This window comes from Eretmochelys imbricata, chromosome 13, assembly GCF_965152235.1.
Source record: "Eretmochelys imbricata isolate rEreImb1 chromosome 13, rEreImb1.hap1, whole genome shotgun sequence".
Classification (NCBI taxonomy): Eukaryota; Metazoa; Chordata; order Testudines; family Cheloniidae; genus Eretmochelys; species Eretmochelys imbricata.
The window spans coordinates 11,509,228-11,534,795 of record NC_135584.1 but is presented as its reverse complement, the minus strand read 5'-3'; the positions used below and the strand labels follow the sequence as shown (position 1 = coordinate 11,534,795).

The 25,568-nt window shown below is 42.7% G+C and overlaps 1 protein-coding gene across 1 annotated transcript; it reads right to left on the bottom strand.

Annotated features, from left to right (window-relative positions):
* Window positions 1-935: 935 nt before the first annotated feature.
* Window positions 936-17,797, bottom strand: APCDD1L (APC down-regulated 1 like). Its single transcript, XM_077832496.1, has 4 exons — window positions 17,770-17,797; window positions 7,644-7,818; window positions 4,774-5,332; window positions 936-1,819 (listed from the first exon to the last, which is right to left on the bottom strand). The coding sequence occupies exons 1-4, from the start codon at window positions 17,795-17,797 to the stop codon at window positions 1,052-1,054; spliced, it is 1,530 nt and encodes a 509-aa protein (XP_077688622.1). The 3' UTR covers window positions 936-1,051.
* Window positions 17,798-25,568: the final 7,771 nt, after the last annotated feature.

Genomic DNA, 25,568 nt, shown 5'->3' with positions numbered 1-25,568 from the left:
GTCTTTTTGCACCTATGCTTATGTCTCCCTGGTGAGTGGTACAGTCATAAATCGGCTGGTCATGTCTCAGAACATTTGGGCTACGTGATAACACAGAGAGGTGGAACAGAGTGAACCCAACCCTTATGCAGTCAGTGTAATATGACAGAGGCAAGGTCGTAACAGAAAAAGCGGGATGGCAGGGTCACTTGTGTCTCACGCATTGTTGCTTGTGAACTGGGGCCATCACAGCCCAGAACCTGGGAAAGCTAACATGCACACAACAAGAAAGCAGAGCTTGCAAACTGTAGGTTGCAAGGATGGCATCAGTCTGCCACGGAGAGCCCTTCCTGAATTCAAGGAAGAGCGATTGAGAGAGAGAGAGTGTGTGTGTATGGTATGACAGGTTTCAGAGAAGCAGCCATGTTAGTCTGTGTTCACAAAAAGAAAAAGAGTACTTGTAGCACCTTAGAGACTAACAAATTTATTTGAGCATAAGCTTTCGTGAGCTACAGCTCACTTCATCGGATGCATTCAGTGCCACTCTAAGTCTCTAAGGTGCCACAAGTACTCCTTTTCTTTGTATGATATGAGTTTCTGTGATTGATCCAGAGCCCTTGCCAAAGCCAGCTACATGAATTTACAGGAGCAGTAAGTGAGGGGCGGGGGAGAATCAGTTTGAGAGAATGAGCCCTCAAAGCTTTGGAAACTGGATTTTTGTGTGACTGGAGCTCTCAATTATATCCTAGCAATGCTGCAGGCTAGAATCAGCAGTTCTAATTTAACACGTCTTTTTAGTATTGGTAAATTACCTGAAAATTTGCAACGTGTCCATGTCACTACGTTAGATTTATGCCCAATGAATGTCAATTAGGAAATATACGCACAGTACACATCGTATATAATCAGGCATGTTATGCAGGGAAACCCTCTTGTTTTGTCCATTTTGTTTTTAATGTGTACAGAATCTAAGCAAACTGATTCCAGATGTGCTTACCTAAAGAGGATATGAAATTGTCTTAGCACCAGTGTCTGAATTCTGTGCTGCACCTGAGCAAACAGCTGGACTCATCTAGTCCCATCTTAAAAACTGCATTGCCATAAGTGACAATAAAAAGGTCACAGGCAAAGGTTTTAGTGCTTCATTCCCGTTATTATCCTCTTTTCCTAGATAGCTTGGACTGATGTGTTTAGAAAAGACCCCAGTAGCCCCAGCACACTGAATAAGAGGTGCTTGGTATGAGGTGGGCCGCTTCTCAGGTCTGTCAGGGCTGGATCCGTCTGTGGGCCTTTCGCCGATGAACAGCAAGCTGCGATCTTTCATGTCTTGCTCCATTTTAAAGAGTTCATATTCTGTGTGGGGCAGCTTGATACCCAAAGCCAGACACCCATTGGTCAGCGTTATATCCTGCTCAATCCTGGCACTCCAGGAGCCGGTCTCCCCGCAGGTCCCTGGCTCTGAGGAGTTTAGCATAGTCACTGTTACCTGATCCATTGCTGTAACCCGAGCACAGGTCACTTTAAATGCCAGCTCTGTACCTCCTCTCACTATGGAGGATGGGATGCCCTTGGTGTAGTGCCCAGATGCATAGATGGTAAAAGTAGGCTGCTTGCAGAGTGGGTCAGAGTAGTGATAATAGTACCCTTCCCAGGTGCGATTGGTGCCATGAAATATGAAGTACCTAGTAAGAAAAAGCACAGCTGGCCGGACTTCACAATGAGCACTCACCCACCTGCCACTTAACTGCATCGGCAGCTCATCTTTAGCTGGTAAGATAGGTGGATGGTGTTCATCAGATCTGTATATAATCCCACAAGCAGGGCAAGGATGCACGTGATGCTGTTGGAGGCAAACAAATAAAAAGTAAATGAAAAATATTACATGCAAACCCCCATTCAAAGTATTTAAACAACAACAGGCCAATCTCCATCCCTGGTGCAACTTCATTGAGGTCCAGGAGGCTGCATCAGGGATGAATTTGGCCCAATGGGTCCAAGCAGTTTAGTAAGATAAAAGGCTGCCTAGATCCCCTGCTATTCTAGGGAAAAACAGGAAGGGCCAAATTCTGTCTTTGGAGATGAGCACCTGGCTCTTCTCGAAGGCCAGTGGGAGCTGTGTGCCATGCACTTCAGGGCAGCAGTTGGTCCAAGAGGAGCACTGCAAGCAGGACAAGGGATACGCTTTTGGAATCCCCTGGTTTTCTTTCACTACAAGATTTCTGTGACTATTTGAGAGGTTAAGATCAGGGCACAAATGCTGAGGTTTTGCTCCCACAACACCATGTGCTTAGTGAAAACTTAGACAAGACCTGGACTTAAAGAAAATGCCACCAGTTAAGGTTATTGAGGCAGTCTCTGGTGCTGCTGGGAGTTGTCAAATAGGCCTGTACATTTTTATATCCATTCAGATGGTGCCGGAAAAGCCAAAGCACAGCTGAGACCCTCAGCAGGAGGGCTAAGAAATGGTGCTGCCATCTCCTAGAAGAGTCCATGAAACCCAGTATCAAAACACCTTCTGACATTATAAACTCTATGAAAAACGTGGATCCAACCAACATGTGTTTAATTTTGAAGGAGCCCCAGGATGCCTGAGCATTGCTCAAAGCTCTATGTCAAACCAATCCTATGTCCAATCTAATTCTATAGGAGCTTTGTGCAAAGTTGAAACCTTTTCCTATATTTCATATGGAAAAGTGTCAGTACGTAGAGACTTTTTTAAAAAATAAGTATTATAAGATTTGATCATTTTTTGAAATTCTAGCTAATCTAACTGTTCACATGGAACAAGATTAAATAACTCAATAGGGTGGGTAATTTACATGCATGTTGATTGGAGTCTACTGTAATTTAGTCATTTTCAGCTTGTTTTACTGCTACTGTCACACTAATGAGTGCTGACAGTCCACAGTCCATTATTGCTAAATAATCCCAGAAGTTGGCAAATATATATATTCCCTGTAGACAGGAAATTCTTTGATAATGGAGGTAATTTCAGGAGAGTGGATTTCTTTAGAACAGTTACAGATTTAAGGAAGTTAGAGTAGTATTTCCCCATAGGTTAAAAAATAGCTCCTAGCTGTCAGGACCAGGATGTAGGTAGCCAGGCCTACTGGTCAGCATAAGACAAGGGCCAGGTTCCCACACTAGCCAGGGTTCAGAACCAGGAGGTCAGGTCAGGAACCAGGAGTGCAGGGTCAGTAGACAAGCCAGAGGTCAGAAAACCAGGAGATCAGAAGACAGGCATAGATAGCACTGGGTGAGCAGTCCAAAACAGGGTACACCCCACTTGTACAGACTTCCTGCTCCTCCTTCTGTCTTAAGTAGGGGGAGCAAGCCAATCAGGTGTGCTGGTGTTCTACCAATCAGGGCTTAGGGTAGAGTCTTGCAGCTGAGTTAGGCTTCAAGGAGTCCTGGTTCTAGCTGGTAATAGTGAAGTGTCAGGTGAAGGGTTGGGACATGATTTAACACCAACCTCAGGCATTTCCTGGACCTGGGTTTGAAACCTGCAGGTCATGACATCAGCAAAGTTTTATAAATCTCTTGCTAGTGCAGGCTAATGTTGCCTGTTAGTTAATTAAAAGAGAAGGCTGCGTCCAACAAAATTCATATAGTGAAGCCAACAATCTTATTTGTTTAAACCAGTCACATGAAATTATTTCTAATGTATTAGAGCTTCTAATTATCCCCAAGTGTGACATCATGTGCTGGGGAGAGCTGTTTACAGATTAATTACAGCACTATATTTAGAGAGTGAATTTCAGTATCTTAGGTTTGGTTTTAAGTTAACATTTAAAAATGTTTGTTTACTATCTGGTTTAGCTCATGTACATGGTCTTGGCCCAAGATAACACCCAGCTTTATACCAATCCAAGCATGTTACCTGGAGGCTTGTCATTTTCTTTCCTTTTTTCTTTTTCTCTCTTAAATTCCAGTTGTTGCAGTATCACAAGGGTGGAAACCTCCCCCCAAATGAAGCAGTTCATATGAGTTAGTCCTGTTCCAGCTGGTAATGTTCATAAGTGGCTTTTTTGCCCTATCTCGCTGCTCAGTCACATTTAGTTATGAGTTAGATAAATAATACCTTTTTCTTTCCCCTGGAAATAAAGCAACCTACTGGCAAAAAATAAAAATAATGTATAATATTATTTATGTTGAAGTAAAGTGATTTCTGTAGGATAACAATTGTATTCAGGTCAATATCCCCTTCTAATGGCATTATATTCTGGAATAATGATTTAATGGAAGATGCTTGTTTTCCTCTTTCAACCTGAAGGACAGGACAAAGAAATAAGATGAGGGCTGCAAGACAAATAACAGCACACAGAGCTTATAATGATGTGGGATTTAACCTCATGCCAGGATCTGAGTCAGCATTTCTAGTGAAAACATAGCGGGTAAAGAAAATCTATTCGCTCCATGCCCCAGCCAAGGAGGACTGTTCCCTATAGTATGTTTTTGTTACTGCTTAGTCCAGGCTTCAAGGCCACATGCTTAGTAAGGGGAAGAGCCAGATTCGCATACAACTGAGCACCTACGTTTGTGGTTAGGCTCCCCTTCCCCCCCCAACCAGCACTTTGCACAAGACACAATTTTGTCTTTTCTAAGCCAGGCTTTCTCCCCATCAACTCTGTCTGTATCATTATAATACTGAGGTGACCTACTGCAGGTGGGGTAAATAATTTAAGAACCTTTCTTTATACAGGCTGCAGACAGACATGCATTGAAAAACAGGGGACACCAGGGAAGCTGGGCTTCCATTTTTTAACGTGGCCCAGGAGCCAGCGATGTTCTTACCACAGCACTCTGCAAAGGGCGTTGATACCCCGTTGGTCGATAATGGAGCCTCTCAGACCACTTGGTGTGAATGTCCCCTAGGTACAGCTCCTCCACCGTCCTGCTGCCACTCGGCTGAGTTTGCAGCAGGGGCTCGTAATGCTTCTCCACCCGCACCAGACTGAGTTCATGCATGGCAAAGCCCAGGGCTGTGGTGCAATCCCGCCCTTCCTTGGCACTCAGCACCTCGTAGAGGACTCCAGGAGCCCAGGACCGTCCAGGTGGAAAGAATCCACTGCAGCCCCCTCCTGACGTCTGATTGATCCGGGCAGAAATCTCCTGCATGGCCCTCTGGCTGTGGAAAACAATACCCACTTTGTGCAGGTGGTAGTCTGCCTCAGTTGCCCCTTGGGTGATCCAGGAGGCCTGGCGCAGCCTGAGCTTGCCTTTGATGACCAAGGAGTGGGATGGATGGCGGCAGGAGGGGTCCCAGTAGTAGAACTGATAGGCCTTGAACAAGCGGTTGGAGTTAAACAGGTAGGATCTGGTGAGGAATTCCGGTCCCGGACGTACCTCACAGCTAAGGACAGAGAAGAGACAGGTGGTAGAATCCTTAATCATGTATAGAGTGGAAGAGCTGGGGTTTGAATTCCTACCTGACTCTTTCTACAGAGAAATTAATGGGGCATTAACTTCTTTTGTCCCCGTGATGCGAGGGTCTCATCTTTGCACTGCTCCCTTCCCCATTGACCCAAAGGGCCTTCCCCCACATTTCACCTCAGTGACACAATTATTCCTGCAATGGTGATTTCATTTCACTGCAACCCCAGCAAAGAAGTATTAAAAAAATATACCCACTAACAAATCAGAGTTTCCTTGCATAGAAGAACTTGGTCTGTGGAGCATTACCCCATCCTATCCCCAAGGCATATTGCCATAAGACTAAGGGGAGGGGAGAGTCTCAATTCATTCCACCCTACCCTCACCCAAGTGGTGCTGAATAGAACGGTTTCACAAATGATCAAGTAGTGTTTCCTCCATTAGGTGGCGTAAAGAAATGGGGCAACTCAGTGCCATGTGAATGCCAGAGACTTGCCAATAAGTGACCGCATAAGAGTCTCACCCCACGTCCATCATCACAAGGTACTGTGATGGAATTGTCCACCACAGCAATGGTGGAGGTCCAGCGGGGAGGTTTGTGAATGGGGTTCAACAGGTAGCATACTCTGCTTGTATTAAAGTTCCTTACGGAGTCCCATCTAGAGACAGGAAAGTCAGACCCATGGTTGCCAACTCTCAAGATTTTCTCAGGATATTTGGCGTTATTCTTTCAGCCCCCAGCTCCTGGCATCATGTGATTGCATGAGAAGCCCACCCTTCATTTAAAAAAAAAAAAAAAGTGTCTACCCTTATGGCTGCTGAGAAAAGCTTGAAAACATGAACCTTCAAGGCTTAAATACCAGAAGGCAAATAAAAAAAAGCCTTTGTTATTATTGAGAATCTCATGCTCGTTTGGAGCCTGCCTCCTGATTTTTGAACACTTGGGGTTAGTAATACTGAGAACCCTACAGCAGAATGCACATTGCAGGGATGGGTGCTTCTCCTTTTCCTTCCCCTTGTTAGGATAAACCACCGAGACCATGGCATTTTGACATGCTGGAAGAGGATGCAGGGTTAATGCTGCCTGCGAGACTCCATTTTGGGTCAGGTGGAGGGGGCTGATTAGCCAAAACCAATCAGGGGTGGGGCTAAGAGACTATAAAGTTGGTCTCTCTGGCTGTGCTCTCACTCCAGTTGGGAGCTCATTCTATTTACAAGCCTGTTCTAGCTGTGAGGTTTCGGAGGGGGGGACGTTTACTATCGAGTTCAGGTGCTTACTGCAGGCTGGATGCGTAGCACTACTCAGAAGCTCACTTGCATGTGGAAGTTTGCTGCAGCTCAGGGGCTTGCTTTGGCCTGGGAGGTTAATAATTCAGGAGTTTATGCCAATCCCCAGAACTCAGCCCAGTCTCAGAAGCTTAGTTTAGCAGTTTGGCCTGGGCTAGGATTTAGGAGTGGTAATTTCAGTTAGATGCCCCTTTGCCCATAAATGGGTCTGTTTCTCATGAAGCTGCTAGTGGAATTTTTGTGAAGTAAACTAGCATGCTTCCTCTGAGATCTTAAATTGAAAATCCCTTATTTTCTCCCCCTTTTGCTGCACCTGAGTTAATGACCCACTGTTCATCTCCTGGTCGTCGTGAGAGGCGCACTGGAGCCTGTTCCATTGTGTACAGCAGAAGCTGCCAAATAACAATAGCTCCCCAAAGGTAGTCAGAACCGTGACTTTGCCAAAGTCCATTCACATGAGGACATTGTAAAAGACGTGTAGGCCGCAGGGTGTTTTAAAGATGTGCTGCTGTGTTTTCAAACCTTAGCCTGTGTATTTGTGTGTTCCCTCAGCCCAGAGGGCATTGATGGGGCAACATCTGCAACTGTGGTATGGCAGACATGGCAAATTAAGAGAGAAATGGAGGAAGTCCTAGAGGGAGTATTTCCATCTGGATTTGGAGTACATCCCAAACTGATAATATCAAGGATTTTGATTCAGTCTGTTACCAAATTAAGGGGCCATCTGCAAACGGTAGCTCTGGGAGTGCATTTTGAACCACCCCAAAATTAAAGGATATTCAGCTCTTTAATTTTGGGCCTTCTTCCAGCCACCAACAATATATGACCCTTTCCCCATAAAGGAAAATCACTAACAGCAGGCACACATTAGTCTAACAGTGTGTGTGCCCATCAGTGCACCGTGACGATGCTATTTAGGAAGGTGACCTCACCCTGTCTGCAGAGTCTAGCAAGGAGGCAAGACGTGCAATCTGCAAACTCCTCTGGGCTGCTGGGATCCTTACCCTGTAGAAATCCAATGACCTTCCAGCCGGGGAGGCAGAAGAGCTGAAATTCTAGCGCTGTCCTGTAGGTGGCGCAGTTGGTACTGGCACTGTGGCTCCCAGAGCAGTTTTCCAGTGCTGTGCTGCTGAGCCTGAGAGGGAGGCCCGTCCCATAGCTTCTTTCCAGATGCATAGGCTTAAAAGAAGACAGATGCTTTCAGAACACAGATGCAGTCGCTCCTGCACTTTTCAATTAAATGGGTTAGTCTGACTAAAGATTTTTTTTTTTTTAAGACCAGATGGGACCTGCCTGTTCCAGGAATTCCTCTTCAGTGGGTCACACCAGGCCTTTCTGGTGCACTGTTTGGTCCTTTTGCTAAGTTTCTGGACAGGGTGCTTTAGATCCAGTCCTGTAACTCTGCCAGAAAGGGATTGTTTCTCCTGTCCTAGAGCTGCAGGTGGAGTTGGTCGTTTCAAGTGCAGTGATCGTCACATAGCTTGAAAAGCCCTGGTAGTATCCAGCCTTTCACAGCTATTTCATGATCCCCAGCATTATCAGTTCATGCATTTATTATTCCCCTGTGAGTTCAGATGAAACCATGAGAAAGCCGCTTAAGTCAAAAAAGTCAATTTCTTTATGGCTCTTGATCAGATAAATAAGATACATTCAGAGAACAAAGCAATCTCTGTGCTCTGCAGTCTCAAGGGCCCAACAAGCAACAGTATTATTTTGGGAAGGGGGCAACACAAGTACCTTAAAAATGCCCACAAATTGGCTTATACTCTGTCCATTACATGAGTGACTTTAGTGTTCATTAAAATGTACTTTAATAATGACGCTATATTTTCTCTCTAAGATACATAGCACATTGCCAAAGAACCTTGCACAGCTGTGTTTAAACTGTGTAGTGTTTTAAGGGACATTTTACTGCATGTTTTTGTTGTACCTAGGTACTTTTTTTTCTCAGTTTGGGACTAATTTTAACCCACTCTTCCTAGGAAGCGAAATCCTTACATCTTTCTTGTGGATTTAATCCTTTTAGGAAGACACATTTTAGTTAAAGTAACAACGTGGAGGGAGTTTACAAATGGAGACAAATAATAAGACAAAGCGAAGGCCGTATCTTTCACCTCAAAAGATCCTAATATGCCACTTACACAGGAATTGCTTTAATCACCACTGAAATGTAGCCAGCTCTGGTTAGATGCCCCTTTGCCCGTAGAGAGGAGCCGCAACACAGACATGGGATTCATACACAGTTCTGGTCTCTCCCAATATTTTGTTGTAGCTGCAGGAGTCCTACTCAGAGAAAATGGCAGCAGAGAAGAACACTGTCCCCAGTAATGATCTGCATCAGCTAGAGACAAATGCCAAGACACTTATCAGAACTGAATGCAGGGGCAAAGCTGAGGAGTTTAATTGTAAATCGGAAGCCATTACTGCCATTACGCAGCAGGCTTAGTCATTTTGCCTGACAGAGGTTGGTGCAAAAGTGTTCTCTGTGCCCATCACTCATTCGCTGCATCCTGATTAGCTAAGACAGCAAGCCTGCTGAATGTATCAGCAGCACAGAGAAGACCTCATTCACAAAAGCACGGCCATCATAATCGCATATTGTATTGCTGCAGATTAGTTTGCCTTTTTGCACAACACTGAAGCACGGTCAGTTGCTCCAGTGCTCAGTCTGGACGCTGGCTTTATGAGTGAAATCTTGTTGTTACAACTTGTCTGGATGGGGCCCTATTCTGATCCGTGATGATCACTGCAGGCCCATAAAATGGCAAATCTCACGGCTCAAACTATGTGTGTGCAGAAAAGCAACAGACCCACATTAGAAAGGCTGAGAGAGATCTGCTAGCATCTGAGGTCTGATCCTGCAAGGTGCTCAGCACCCACAGTTCCCATTCACTTCATGTTTTAATTCACACAGCCTGAATCTGAATATTCACTGGCTAAGCTCTGTTCACAGACCTCAAGAAGAACTAGTTCAAACATAGAAACCAAATGATTGTAACTAAGGCCACTAGTTCATTAGTACTCGTGAATAATTTTATTTTATTTGTTGGTGGAGATTCCTCTGAATCCACTCAGCTCACAGCTGAAATTTTCAAATATGACTGAGAGCTCTTTGTCCTTTCTCAGTTTTTAATCTATTGTTGAGACAGTCACTGAACCAGGGAATTACAACATGGGAACATTAGCCTCTCCTGTCGCCCGCCATAAGGACAGTAACTCTGTCACTTACCTCATTTCCCATAACAACGGATGTTACTGGCTTAGGGAATGTGTGAACACTCAGCTAAATCCTGAAGACTTTCTTTGGATGTTTATTCACTCTTTGCTCAGGCAAAACTCCTGCTGGAGCCATTGGCAGTTTGCCTGAGTAAGACCTAAATGAGAACCTCCAGGATTCGGCCCACTTTGAATAAATGATATGCCTTCTAATTAAAACACTTGAACCCCTGGCTAATATTGATCCATCTAGCAAAATTATGTCCCTGGCTTAGGTGTCCCTGCAGACTTGCACTGGGCTGTATTAGTTTTATTGGCCCACTGGGGGCTGGCTCACTTTAGCTCTGTTCTATAATTTAATATTTTATTTTTAATATTTTAAATATAAACTTAAATATAAAATTTTAATATAATTTAATATTTTTTAATATTTTATATAATATAATTCTATAACCTAGCAGCATGCCAGAAGATTTCATTCAATGACTGATGCATATGACAGAGGTTGCTCTCTCTCCTGTCTATCACAGAAAGCTGAGGAGACAGTTTAATATATATATATATATCTTCTGAGCAAGTATCTACAGAGCAAGACTTGCCGGACGTTGGCCAAGGCCAAACATTTGAACGGGTTTTACTATAATTTAAGCATCAAGTTGTCCCTTCCTAAAAGCTGTAGGAGGGGCCTTTTTTTGTGAGGTTTCCCTTCTACAGATTACTTCGTCATCACCTCAGAGGGGCAGGGTTTGCCCCACCCCAATCTTTGGTGGGAAAAAAAGCAGCCCTCAAACCTAATAGAAGCTAGAGCCATCCTTACAGGGGGCCTGTACCCCAGCTTTGGCTGTGACCTCTGGTGGCTCACCCAACCAACCTGTGGCTCACCCAACCTCATGGGGACTCCAGACGTCTGGGATAGGACTCTGAAAGGAGGAAATGGTGAGATTGGAACATTCCTTCTGTCTGTAGGAGGGGAATTATGCCTGGAGAACACCCCAACCCATACACAGATCTAAGGGGCCACAGTCTGACCCGTTACATGTATGTCACACAAAAAAAAGCAATTGTTCCTCTTTTTGCCAGCAAAGTGCCACTGATATATATATATATATATATATATATTTTAAAACAAGCAGAATTCTCCATTGACTTCATTGGGGAGTTCTGCTTAAACTGTTTTTGTTTTGTTTTGGGGTGGGTATAACAGGGCCCTTAATTTGGGAAGAGAAACTAAATCATTCAACTGTGTATCACTGAAGGGACAGCTCAAACGATCAGGGATCTGAGCCTGGCTTGTGGAATGGAATAAGGCCTTAAATTTTCTCATTAGGAAGGTGTTTTCCAATAAAGCCAGCACAGAAAGACATGGGATGTTCTGCAAGATTATAATTGAAAACTCCACAGCACAGTCACTCAGTGTATAAAACAAATGTAAACACGATGGGCCAGAGCCTTAGCTCCATTGATTTCAATAGAACAGTGCCAATGTACACCAGCTGAGGATCTGGCCTATGGCAGGGCATTAATAGACCTCCCCCACTCCAAAAAACCCTTAGTCTCATTTGAGGTATAAATCCTTAATGAAACAGCTTCAATGCTCATTCTTCAGTGCCAAGCTTTGCCACTGCTCAGCATATGAATCCTAGATCAAGTCAAGTGGCACGGGGTTTGCAATGCCAAGTCTTCTGAACACCTGGGGAAGTGAGGCCTCCCCACCCAGGGTCTGTTATTCTGTCTACAAGTTGAGAGTCACCTTGCTGTAAAACTGCCATTTGCTCTAGGAAAAGCTCATTGTATCTTAAACATCACTGCAACGGAGCCCTAGGAAATGTGCTTGGATGGCTTTGAGACTGTGGGTGCTGAAAGCACTATGAGGGGCTTGAAGGGAATAGAGTCCAGCTAAACAGGAAAATCATCAGATTCAGAAGCCAGCCTGCCGAAAGCCAAGTGGAACAGGGCCTCGGGTTTTCTGTTCCTGCTTTAAGTACCAAAGTACTGGGACTAGCTGGAAAGAGATATTATGAGTGCTCTGGGGTCTTTCTTGCAGCAGGCTCATTGATATGCTGTTTTTCTAATTTTTAAAGCCCTTTATGTTCAGCAAGGGGGCTGCTACATCCCCACTTTATGGCTTGCACTAGCCTTTCCCATCTTTGATCTGGTATGTGTACAATTTCTTCAACAATAAAGCGATTGGTTTGAGTGGCAAAACCCAGTCCAATTGGTTAGTCTTTTAATTTTGAAACATTAGCATCCACTACAGGATTAGCTGACATTGACTCCATATTAAAGCGGCATGTTTTATGGTGAAAGGAGGCTAGGAGGCAGGCCTGTGACTTCTAGTCCCAACTCTGCCATGGATTTTCTTTGCATTCCCAGGCAAATTACTTACTCCTGGGTCTCATTTTATGCAAATGGGCAAGATTCCATGCACAGCGGTGTCATGAGGCCTAATTAACAGATGTTGGCAAAGTGAACATAAGAACGGACATACCTGGTTAGACCAAAGGTCCATCTAGCCCAGTATCCTGTCTTCAGTCAGTGGCCAATGCCAGGTGCCCCAGAGGGAATGAACAGAACTGGTAATAATCAAGCGATCCATCCCCTGTTGCCCATTCCCTGCTTCTGGCAAACAGAGACTAGGGACACCATCCCTGCCATCCTGGCTAACAGCCATTGATGGATCTATCCTCCATGAATTTATCTAGTTCATTTTAAACCCTGTTATAGTCTTGGCCTTCACAACATCCTCTGGAAAGGAGTTCCACACGTTGATTGTGCATTGTGTGAAGAAATACTTCCTTTTGTTTGTTTTAAACCTGCTGCCTATTAATTTCATTTGGTGGCCCCTAGTTCTTGTGTTATGAGAAGGAGTAAATAACACTTCCTTACTTATTTTCTTCTCACCAGTCATGATTTTATAGACCTCAATCATATCCCCCCCTTAGCTGTTTCTTTTCCAAGCTGAGAAGTCCCAATCTTATTAATCTCTCCTCATACAGAAGCTGTTCCATACCCCTAATCATTTCTGTTGCCCTTTTCTGAACCTTTTCCAATTCCAATATATCTTTTTTGAGATGGGGCGACCACATCTGCACGCAGTATTCAAGATGTGGGCGTACCATAGATTTACACAGAGGCAATATGATATTTTCTGTCTTATCTATCCCTTTCTTAATGATTCCCAACATTCTATTCCCTTTTTTGACTGCCGCTGCACATTGAGTGGATGTTTTCAGAGAACTTTCCACAATGACTCCGAGATCTCTTTCTTGAGTGGTAACAGCTAATTTAGACCCCATCATTTTATATGTATAGTTGGGATTATGTTTTCCAATGTGTGTTACTTTGCATTTATCGACAGTGAATTTCATCTGCCATTTTTTTGCTCATTCACCCAGTTTTGACAGATCCTTTTGTAGCTCTGACATCCTTCAGTGAGACAAGAATCTGAATTTATCTACATTTCAAAATATATTAATTATTCTGCAGCATACAGTGAAATATTTTGATTTGACCAGAGGTACTTGAGTTAAAGGGACAAATTTTGGTCTTGTAAATGTGGAGCTAAGAATGTCATTCAGTTGTGAAAAAGACTAGTATAATTTTGGCATGTATTAACACAAGTGTTGTATGTAAGACACAGGAGGTAACTGTCCTGTTCTGCTTGGCACTGGTGAGGCCTCAGATGGAGTAGCGTGTCCAGTTGTGGACACCATACTTTAAGAAAGATGGGGACAAATTGAAGAGAGTCCAGAAAAGAGCAACAAAAGTGATAAAGGGTTTAGAAAACCTGACCTATGAGGAAAGGTTAAAAAACTGGGCATGTTTAGTTTTGAGAAAAGAAGGCTGAAGGGATACCCAATAAGAGTCTTCAAATGTGTTAAGGGCTGTTATAGAGAAGACTGTGATCAATTGTTCTCCAGGACCATTGAAGGTAGGACAAGAAGTAATCAGCTTAATGAGCAGCAAGGGAGATTTAGGTTAGATATTAGAGAAAACTTTCTAACTATAAGGATAGTTAAGTACTGGGATAGGCTACCAAAGGACATTGTGAAATCCCCATCACTAAAGGTTTTTAAGAATATGTTAAACAAAACCTGTCAGGAATGGGCTAGGTTGTCTCTGTGCAGGGGCCTGGACTTGATGACCTCTTGAGGTCCCTTCCAGCCGAACATTTCTATGATTCTATGTCTTGAATGCTCTGAACCAAACACCCCCAAAGTTGGAAGAGTTCAGATCCAGGTCTGAATTCTGTAGCTTGAGCTCATTTCTACTCTACTCATTTACTCTACTTTCTACTTACTCATTTATACCTGAGATCATTTCTACTCTAAATAAGAGCAGCGTAATGTCCTATCACTCACCTGTCCTCCTTTCATTCAGGTGACTGCCAAGGGTTGTCAGAACAGTTCCTTTTTCTACCCCAAAACAGACACTTCAGTGAATCCACATATACTTTGGTTTAAGGGGGCGCAGGAGAGAAGGTTCAAACAGGGAAGAAGGAAAGGTATCACACTTGATCTACAGGGCAAAAGTAGTCCCTAAAGGGAGAATCCCTCACTGTGACCCCTGCTATGTACTCATTGCCCATCCATCCATATCTGTTAACCATAGGTATTTCCAAAGGACCTATCACTGTAGTAGCTAGGCACCATAGTATGTTTTTCCAGCTCTCTGCTAAGTGACAGCTACCTGTGCCACATCCAAAGTACCAGCCCTTGACCCCCAAATAATGGAGCCAATTATGTGTACAATTATAATGATTGCACATCTAGATCAAGCAATTGTGAATGCCAGTTACCAGAAGTGGGGCCTGATCTAATGCCTATCGTTGTCGATGGGAGTTGGATCAGGCCCTTAGTCATTTGCCCTTGCAGTAACCAAATGTACATGTATAAATTAGGTAGATGTTTTGCACACACATTTGCACGTGCAGCTTTTTAAAAATCAGGGGCATAGTATCAACTCATGAAGGGGCGGATCCTGCCATCCTTAATCAAGCTAAATTCCAGTTAAAATTAAGAGAAGATTTTGAGAGCTGCAGGTTTGGACCTCTAAGCTAGAACCCATCTCATGAGAGGTTATGCTGCATATATCTCTCTTCCACCTGGTCTGGTTGGTCTGCTACACTGATTCAGATCCACATCTCAGCTTTTAAATAAATAATAATTTAAAAAAAAACAGGAGAGAAATAGCCTAATATGCCTTGTTGGAAGCAAATTCTGTTTGTGTTCTACCAAGCAAATTGACTTTGGAAGAAAAGCTGAATTTAGTCATACATCTTTGTTTCTTATCAATAAATAGAGAAGAAATTGCCCACATTACAGCTTGCAACAAAATTCGGCACTGTAGATCAACTCTTTTCCAGGGCTAGATTGCTCATGCTGTTGCTTCCTATGGCCAAAGTTGTTATTTCCATTTATAATTCTAATGTTTCACTAAGTCACCCATTCGCATGGATAAGATCAGTGCCTACAGTCATGGGGAATTAAATAGCTCTTTATTTAAGAATGACACAAAACCTTTGATATTTGGCAAGGAATGTTCAGACTGGAACAAAACTATGGCTAAGAAACATACAAATGTATTCTGCATAAGTGAATTACACTTTTCCACACAGACATTATTAACAAAGCATTCCTCTGCCATTCTTCTCCCCTGAGAAAGCATGCAGAATGGATTTTGGGTCAGCTGCTAAAAGAATGACCATTCTTCTAAATGTTTGTAGTTTACCAAATCAATTTCTCTTGAATTTGGGTTGAGATTAAGTTAGTGGTCTTTTTAATATGCTCAAAATAAAGAATTTCCCAAGAGCACAATTTTGAGGGGAAGACCTATATTATGTATTAAAATCAGTTAGAAAAATTAACTATAATACAATGAATCTGAGCACTATTTTGCATTTTCTATGTCTACAAACAGAGGTTCCAGCTCAGGAAAGCACTTGAAGACACACTTAAGTCCTATTGGCTTCAATGTGACATAAGCATGCACTTGAAGTTAAGCATGTGCTTAAGCACCCGTCCTGATTAGTGATGCTTTCTTGACTTGAGATCAGAGTGTGGTCTAGTAAGTTGAAGGAGGAAATCGTTTGCCAGGATGCCAGTTCTATATAACTTTGCAGATGATATACAATTATATATATATATATAATTACTCACGTTATTGAAGTCCAAAGCTGCCTGCAAAGAGTTACAAAGGAATCTCAAAAAACTGGGGACTGGGCAAGAAAATGGCAGATGAAATAAATGTTGATAAATGCAAAATAATGTGCATTGGAAAACATAATCCCAACTATACATACAAAATAATGAGATCTAAACTAACTGTTTCCATTCAAGAAAGAGATCTTAGAATCATCATGGATAGTTCTCTAAAAACATCTTCTCAGTGTACAGAGGCTGTCCAAATAATCTAACAATATTAGGAAGAATTAAGAAAGGAATAGAAAATATCATAATGCCACTATATAAATCCATAGTATACCCATACCTTGAATACTGTGTGCAGTTCTGTTTGCCCATCTCAAAAAATTAGAATTGGAAAAAGTACAGAGAAGGTTAACAAGAATAATTAGGGATATGGAACAGCTTCCATATGAGGAGAGATTAAAAAGTCTGGGATTGTTCAGTTTAGAAAAGAGATGATTAAGAGGAGATATGGTAGTGGTCTATAAAATCATGAATGGTGTGGAGAAAGTGAAAAAGAAAGTGTTGTTTACCCCTTCATATAACACAAGAACCAGGGGTCACCCAATGAAATTAATAGCCAGCAGATTTAAACAAACAAAAGGAAGTATTTGTTCATACAACACACAATCAACCCGTGGAACTCATTGCCAGGGGACGTGAAGGCCAAAAATATAACTGGGCTCAAAAAAGAATTAGATAAGTCACGTAGAATAGGTCCATCAATGGCTTTTAGCTAAGATGGTCAGGGATGCAATCCCATGTTCTGGGTGTCCCTAAACCTCCAACTGCCTGAAACTGGTGGGACTGGACGACAGGGGATGGATCACTCAATGACTGCCCTGTTCTGTTCATTCCCTCTGAGGCATCCAGCACCAGCCATTGTCAGAAGACAGGATACTGGGCTAGATGGACCTTTGGTCTGACCCAGCGTAGCCATTCTTATGTTAATCATGGAAAAGGATTTGTTATTGCCAGAGATACCATCCAATGAAAGCAGACGCTCTAGGAAATCCATCACATAGCTTCCGATAACTATGACTGGCTGGCTGGCAGTGTGATGTCATTCCAGCAGTAAAAAGCAATGTAAAGATTGAAAAAAAGAAGTTACAATATATTTCTTTCAGAGCTGTTTTCTAAGCAATCAAACAAACCAAATATTTCCAAGTGGGATATAGGGCCCGTTGTATTTGTAATGTTTTGATCAATATTTGCTTCTGTTTTACATACCAACCTCAAATTATTTTACTTCAGTCAAAAGGTACAATTATAAAAAAGTATGAATACAACTATGGGCCTGATCTACCCTCCCTGTCTACCTGGACACCATATTGACTTCAACCTGGGTATAAGTGAAGACAGAATTTGGCCCTATTCTTTTGTAACTTTGTGTGTCATTTAGATTAATACACTGGTGAACTGACTCATTTCTACAGAGATGCTGGTGTTACAGTACAGCTTTTCCTTCTAAAATATGCCAGACCCTACTGAGTCAAGATAAACAAGATAAAAGTTAGAACATCCACAGACATCCTCAGTCTCTATTTCTGCTGAGCTCACTTCTCAATCCCACAAGCCTTCAGTGGGAATTCTGCCTGAGTTAGGCTGGTAGGATTTGGCCTGCACATTTGAAACAGAAAACAGGGAAAAGCACGTCAGACAAGACAGATAGTATTTGGACTAGAGAGGGTGGAAGTGAAGGGAGTGAAGGAGACACTCTCTCCTGTACCTTCAGGGTCTTCTTTAGTGTTGACCATGTTAAATCTGATTACCTATGTTTAAAATGCCTTCTCTGGTAGTTTACCAAGAGAGAAAAAAACAGGGCTTAACACAATGTATAAATGGGGTTACTCTTGCTCCTGTACTCATTGAACTCAATAGCAAAGCTCCCATTGCCTTTAATGGTGCAGGATCAGGGCCTTACTCAGGAAACACTCACTCTGAATGCTTTAACATGAAACTGATAGAAAAAGACCCAGTCCATGATGAAGTCAGTTTTGAGAATAAAGGGATTCACAGGAGGAAACAAATACAGAGGATTCTGTACCAAAATACAGTATACAAAGCAAGGGGCATACGCAGAATCCACTTCAGAGGGCCATAGAGATATTCTAATAAAGTTCTGTATTAGTGGCAGAGAGCACATTTCACTGAGAGACCTCAGCATGCTTTAATCAAAGAATTTTATACTTATCCGCATCCACTGTATTTTAATTACACAAGTTTTATTCTTTTTTATATATAAATATATTTGAAACACCGGGAAAATAACTTATTTTCCTGATTGGCTGTGGCCCAGGGGGAACTGCTCTACTAATTTTTTTTTTAACCAAAATATTATGTGGACCCAGAAACTAGAGACAAAAAGTCAAACAAGGGAATCTCTGAGCAATACCATCTGGGAATATGGTCCTTCGTAGGTTTAGCCATTGTGGTTAGGTCAATGCCAACATGTATTTAGTGATGCCCTTGCCCAATCCACAGAGGCCAGCATAGCTGGGGTGATTCCAGTATAATTAGGGCCCTACAAAATTCACGTCCATTTTGGTCAATTTCATGGTCATGGGATTTTTAAAATCATAAAAGTCATGAGTTCAGCTATTTAAATCTGAAATTTCACAGTGTTGTAATTGTTGGGGTCCTGACCCAAAAAGGAGCTGTAAGAGGGGTCGCAAGATTACTGCTACCCTTATTTCTCTGATGCTGCTGGGGGGTGCTGCCTTCAGAGCTGGGCACCCAGCCAATAGCCGCCGCTCTCCAGCCATCCAGCTCTGAAGGCAGTGCAGAAGTAAGCGTGGCAATACCATGATCCCCCCCCCTAAAATAACCTTGTGACCCACCCACTCCCCGCAACTCCCTTTTGGGTCAAGACCCCCAATTTGAGAAATGCTGGTTTCCCCCATGAAGTCTGCACAGTATAGGGTAAAAACATGCAAAAGGCCAGATTTCACAGGGGGAGACCAGATTTCAAGGTCCGTGACGTGTTTTTCATGGCCGCGAATTTGGTAGGGCTCTAAGTATAATGGACAAGTGTGCTTAAAATAATTTTTCCTGCTGTGGGCTGAGAACATATACACAGAGCTGCCCTTGTGGTAACGCCTGATAATTGCATGTACCTGCATAACAGTATGGAGCAAGGAGGGTTAATTAGGAGGCATAAGAATAGACGAGAGAACTGATTTGCTCCGAGTTTAGTCTCAGCAAGGTCTGAAGAAAGCCAGTGGACAGAGGGAGCAGTGCTGCTTTGTGAGCTATGTCAAACTCTGACCTACCTTGCTGTAAAAGTTTGGCATTGATAAATCTATGAGAAATGCCCAACACAAGGAAATAACTAAGAAACTCAAGGTTTTTTCCCCTGGAGTACTAGTGAGGGTGCAGGTTTGCTTTTAGTTACATGGGTTGAGTTACTTAGACCCATCTCCACTCTCCTGCATGCCTAGCTGGTGGGATTTGGGTGCTAACATTCTGGTGAATACACACACACACACAAATACAAACACACACACACAAATACACACACATGATGGGGCACTACTCCAGTGCTGTAATTATGACTAGATAAAAAAGAAATCTTCATTGGAATCCATATTTTTTTACCAAATCGCACCTATCTCCCTTCCGTTAGAAGAGATGGAAACTCAGCAGAAAACAAGACCCACCTTTTTGAAATGAATGGCCCTCTGTCATTTCAAGTGTATAGAATGCCTATGCATTGGCAGATCCCATGGCACCTCTCCCCGGAGACGCTTTATTAGTGGCCATCCTGGCCATGTTTAATAGTGATTCCTAAGCATATTTTTGAGAGCTTTGAAGAGCAGAACTGGTAATCAGATGACAGCTTGGCTATGAAATGCCAACCTCATTTCAAATGTCTAAATCACTTATGTGGATCCTGAGCACAAGGGACCACCTACCATATAATATTAACGTAACTATAGCATTTGCTCAATGCAAAGGGCATTGGTGGGAGCTGAGAGCAGAGCAACAAAAATGATTAGGGGGTGGGAGGGATTGAGTTACAATGAAAGATTAAGAGAGCTCAGTACAAGTGGCTGTGGGTATGGGTATGATGAGTCTATAAATATTCAGAGGCTAAAAACACCCAGGAAGGGGATGAATTCCTTCGGGTGAATAAAGAGATTCTGTTGGGAGAGAATTAAGAAAGGAAAAATGTAGCCTGAACAGTGGGATAAATGTCTTGACATTGAAATCTATTAAGCTATCGCAACCCATTCTCTTGGCATATTTTAGAGTAGGCTGCACAAAGCATTGGTGAGTCTACAATAGGGAATAAGCTGGGTTTGACAGGGAAAAGGCCTGGATATTCTAACAGGCCTCTGCATCTCAGACTGCTATGGGCCTTGCTCCCAGGAGTTCACAATCACTCGAGTAATCCTATTGTCTTCAAGGGAACTGCCTGTGTAAGTAATGGCTCACAAGTGGGAGCAAGGGGTCCACAGTCTGGTTCTATGAAAATGGAATCATAGGAATCGGGGGATCAGATTCTGAAAGGTATTTAGGTGCCTAAAGATTCAGATTGGCACCTAATGGGGATCAGATGCCAAATCTGTTTAGGCACTCTTGAAAATCCCATTAGGCACCTAAATGCCTTTGGAAATCAGACTATAGGAACATAGATTGTGAGCTCTGTGGGGCATGGACCATCTTTTTGTTCTGTGTGTGTACAACGCCTAGCACAGTAGGGCCCAGGTCCATGACTGAGGCTCCCAGGCATTACAATACTAGAGAGATGAATAATAGGAACAAACAGAATTATTTCAAAAGGACACAGGTCTTTCTACCGTGGCTCCATGAGTGAGGCCTGCAGGGTGGAGACCCATGAAAAGCTGGAGACTGTCCCTAAAGAAAAATGTGAGCCACCCAGTTGCGGAACTTTAGCTGGTTTGATGGTGGAAGTTGTCTCAAAGAGATTCCATAGTAAGGTAGTAAACTGATACATGCCACCAGACCAGTAACGCATACCGAAATAAAGACACAAGGGAACATCTTTAACTCAGTCACGAGTGACCACAGAAAATGGTTGCTCATTCAGTTAAAGCATAGAATCAGAGTTGTTTTTAACATGTGTTTTTCGGGGTCTGGGTGTGGTTTCTAGATAGTTTGAAATTTTAGTCTACTGTTTTGCCTGTCAACATTAGCCAACTTTTGATGCAGTCCAGTTCTCTCAAATGCTGCCGACAGATGCTGAAATTAAAGCTGACGTTCAACCTACATGCTGCATAATCTAATAAGAGGACTTGCACTACTTGAAATTAACAAAGTTTAGGACTTTCTTGACACAAATTTCTGCTGTCATCTATATTTTCATTGGCCTTTTCCAGGTGGCCTAATTGAAAAATTCTATGAAAAACATGGAAAACAAAGTATCGTGTTTTGTTTCAAGAGGGGAAATAAAAACTCTTTAAAGCCATAACCTGCCAGTGATCTGCACCCATATCTCATGGACTTCAGTGTGAGAGCTGAGGTGAATTCCACTGATGCCAGTGGGAGTTTTTGGTGTGAACTGATCCCAAGATACAGGGTGAAGTCCTGGCTCAGTGTACGTTTTGCCTTTCACTTCAGTGGGGCCAAGAGTTCAGTGCTTAAAGTTATTTCAGTGAGAGTTGTGAGTGAATCTTCAGTGGTTGTTTGGGGAATTGACTGATGACAGAATATGACGTCTATTGGCAGTGGATGTTTTGCATGTTTCAATGGCAGGACATAGCTTTATTATTACCAATACTCAAAGTGAGCAAAAGTACACTAGAGCTAAGTGCCTGCAAATGTTTTCTACCAGAAGCTGTATGACCTGGCATATCTGTTAGTGTAAAAAATCTTTGTGCTGATAAAAGCAAAAGATTGGATGAGATTGGTTACAAATACATATGAAAGAAGGAGTTAAAGGGAGGAGTTAATCAGGGAACCAACTGGACCTGTTCTGCAGAACTTATTCTTCCAGAGCTCTGCAGTGTCCCTCATTTCGCTGATGTCACTTAATTGAATCAAAAAGTTACCTACTCACTTTTACTCTTGAACATTGTTTACATCAGAAATAAAGGATCATGAAGCTGGGCCTATGAAAAAAGTTATTTACTTTAAAAGAATGAATCCAGCAGCATTTTAAGTTTCTTGCAAGAACACTTGTAGTGTCCTCATTCAGGGTCTTTGTGACATGTTGCATCCCACATTTGGGGCTTGGCAGGTTGAGATATGCATTCTTCCTTTCCCATATATTTCCTTTGTTCAGTTCCCCTGCTCAGATCCGTGGTGCCCGTTACAAGAGTTCCCCCACTTCAGTCATTCTATTTTGAACACTGCTTGCTTAAATCCTTGTGCAATTTCTCATAGTTTAATCTAAATTAGGCCCCAATCTTTCTCCCACTGATATCAGTGACAAAACTTCTATTGACTTCTATAAGAGCAGAAATGCACCCTTAAAATATATAGTAGACAACTCAGGCCAGATCCTAAACTAATTAAAGTCAATGGAAGGTCACTCATTGACTTCAATGGGGCCCAGAGCTGGGTCTCTCTTTTGTATAATGCTGAAGGTAAGGAGGGGGCCCAGGGAATAATTACTAATAATAGAAATCAATCTCCTTTCTTTGAGTTAGGTAACTGACTCTGATTTCTGATCCTCCTTCACCAAAGAACCACTCATTCTTGGAAACGTAAGAGCATAAGAGGCTTGCTCAATTTCTGTCTAAACTTTCATTAAAGTTTTTACATTCCAATACACCGCACCGATATTTTCCATGGGTAGCTTCTCTTAAATGGTTTAGAACCTAGCCAGTTTTTAAATAAAAGAACTTCTTGGCTTTCACTGTTTATTTTTAAGTTTGAAAATTATGGGGTCAGGACTAAGATAAGATCAACAGTTGAGTTCAATTATATGATTAGAAAGCGAATCCCATAAAAAAGATAATACCAAGTTTATACAATATTTTACTGACAAAGTAACAATACTGCCTTCTGGTCATGTTTAAAATAGACCAAGTTTGCTTGCTAATGTATTGTCTGTTTGCTGGGTTGTTTTGTTTTTTATTCTTTATTTCAAAGCTACCCAAAAAATCAACAACTAATGTGCTATGATCCTGCGATTTGACTCTGTTTGCTCTTTCCATAATGATAGCTTATCCATGTTGCAAAGTATATGGATATGGATAAAGATAGGGCTGAGATGTAAAAAGAAAAAAAAGAGCATACATGAAAAAATATATTGTGGTTTCTATATTTTCCCCACAAGCACAAATTGTTGAGTAAGGAAATTTTCAAAAGCCAGAAACTGCTATGGAGAAAACCAAAGCTGGAATCCAGTTCTAGAAAAGGCTGCATCTGGCAGAACCAAGTTTGGAAAGAGGTTTTACTTTCAGTGGGTTCCTCTATTTGCCCACAACGTAGCACAAGTCATTTATAAAAACAAGGTTTTCATGGATGATATACAACCTCTGTGAAAATCAACCTCGAAATTAGAAAGCACCTATGCAAGGCTGTTATACAGTCCCTTTGGTTTCCTCACCCCTTTGCTAAGGCACATCCCCAAAATATTGATAATAATTTTTAAAAATCCCTACCTTCCTAATCCTAAAATGTACTGCAAAGGTAACAACACTGAGAAATCAACAGCTAGAAAGGGCTAATTTATTGTATAACCCTCTTTATCCAAACAAACAGGGCTGCCAGACATCAAAAATACAATGCATACAGCCGCTCCCTGCTTACCAGTTTATATTCTGTGAGATGTGAAGGTTTAGTTTAGTTATGTACAATCCATGCTTTTTGGAGCATCATCTTTTAAGATGCACCGTTGATGAATTTCAGTTCCCCTGCACTAGCAGCAAAATGCTGCCATCAATTTTAAATACTGGAGCTACAGATTATAAACTGGTAAGGAGGGTGACAAAAGTCATTTGTTTCTGGAGTTTGGGCACAGGCAAGGTGGGGTAAGAATGGTATCTTTCTGTATCCACCTTTTACCATTTTCAGTTATCTTATTAAATGTGTTTGGTTTGAATCTAAAGCTCAGATCAAAACTCGAAGGCTGGGAAGCTCAGCTGAGATGGTGCAGCTGGATGGGCAATTGGTCAGTCCCCTGTTAGCTTTAATCTTGTTTACACATTAAGGTCTGATGGTGCATTCCTTTAAACATCACCATCAGGCAGTTCTGACAGATGGCACACAAAATCAGGTCGTCTCACCACTAAGTATTTTAAAAGGCCGGGTTGAGTTCTTGCTGACTGTATTTAGTGCTTTAAATGCTTTGAACTTGTATATTGCCTTTCACCCATTGAGCTCAAAGTACTTGACAAGCGTGAATGAACTGAGCCTCCAATCACCCTTGAGAGGCAGGTCATATTTTTCTCCCCATTTTTCAGAGGAAGAAACTTAAGAAACTTAAGTCACAGAGAGGAAGTCTGTAATAGGCCCAGCCTAGCACCTTAACCTCAAGATCACCCGTTCTCCTTTCAATGCTATATTTTATTCTGCCTTTTATCTGTTGAGGAGGTCACACAGGACATGGACAAACAGTTTCAGCTGAGTCTCCCTGGTGTTCTTCAGGGAAACATGCTGTCCAAGCAGGGGCGATAAAGAAAGTTTCCCTCCCACAGGCTCACTTCTTTTTAATGGGGAATCATGTAGCCCTGTGCTGCTGTTTTTCTTCACCAGCACGACTGTCTATGTTCTCTAGCTCTGAGCATCCAAAGACATCTCTTGCTGAAGCTCTGGCGGTTGAGGTGTGAACCTTGCCAGTTCTAAAGGTGGGGCGCAAATATACCGGCAGCCAGGCTCGGAGTGTCTAGGAGCTACCCTAGAGGTCAGTGGGGAAAGCGATGTGTCTCCTCTTGGAGAAGTGAGATACTTCTGATGTATTTCACCTCCAAGCCAGGTGCTTCTGAGCTTCTTCCTGGAACTCCAGCCCTGGCGGTTGAAAATAGCATCAGGAAAAGTCTCCCAGCCCTTGCTAGAGTTACACACTGGGGCTCAGCCTCCTACCTTGCTCCACTGTCTGGGGCGGGAAGGAAAGATCATTAGAGGGACGGTTGCAAAGGCGGTGATGATCAGCAGCAGTAAGGGAGCTTTGGGCGGGAGCCAGAGGCTGCCTCTCGTCTCTGTGTTAGCTTTGGTGAAAGACTCCCCTCCACGAGCTATCCCTGAGCAGATCAGTACTGGGTCCCGGTCCACTTAGGCATTTCCAGCCCCCACCACTTGTCTTTCGTGCCGAAGAAACGCTGGAAATAGCTCTAAAAAGCATCGCAAAGTCCATTCAAATCAAAGGATGGAAACCCTCCATCCCCGGGTCATTCTTACTGCAAGACAGGCCTGGGGAGATCGGGGGACCCCAATAAAGCCAAGAGTCCCCTCCCGCCATCACCAGCCACTTCAGGGGGTTGGACGGTCCCCCGGCTCTTCCTCGTCATTAACGCGGCTCTTTTATTGAATGTCTGGCGAGCGGTTACAAGATCGGAGCTGGAAGGGGACAGGACGCCGGCCTGGGTGCACGTCCAGTCCGCTGAGCGCCGCTTTCCC

Excerpts from the sequence above, each read along its gene's own strand:
- APCDD1L (XM_077832496.1), bottom strand. The coding sequence starts at position 17,797 with ATGGTCAACACTAAAGAAGACCCTGAAG. Across the intron at positions 7,819-17,769 it reads CACTAAAGAAGACCCTGAAG|CCTATGCATCTGGAAAGAAG; the intron begins GTACAGGAGAGA and ends TCTTCTTTTAAG. Across the intron at positions 1,820-4,773 it reads GCCCTTTGCAGAGTGCTGTG|CATCACGTGCATCCTTGCCC; the intron begins GTAAGAACATCG and ends TGCCTCCAACAG.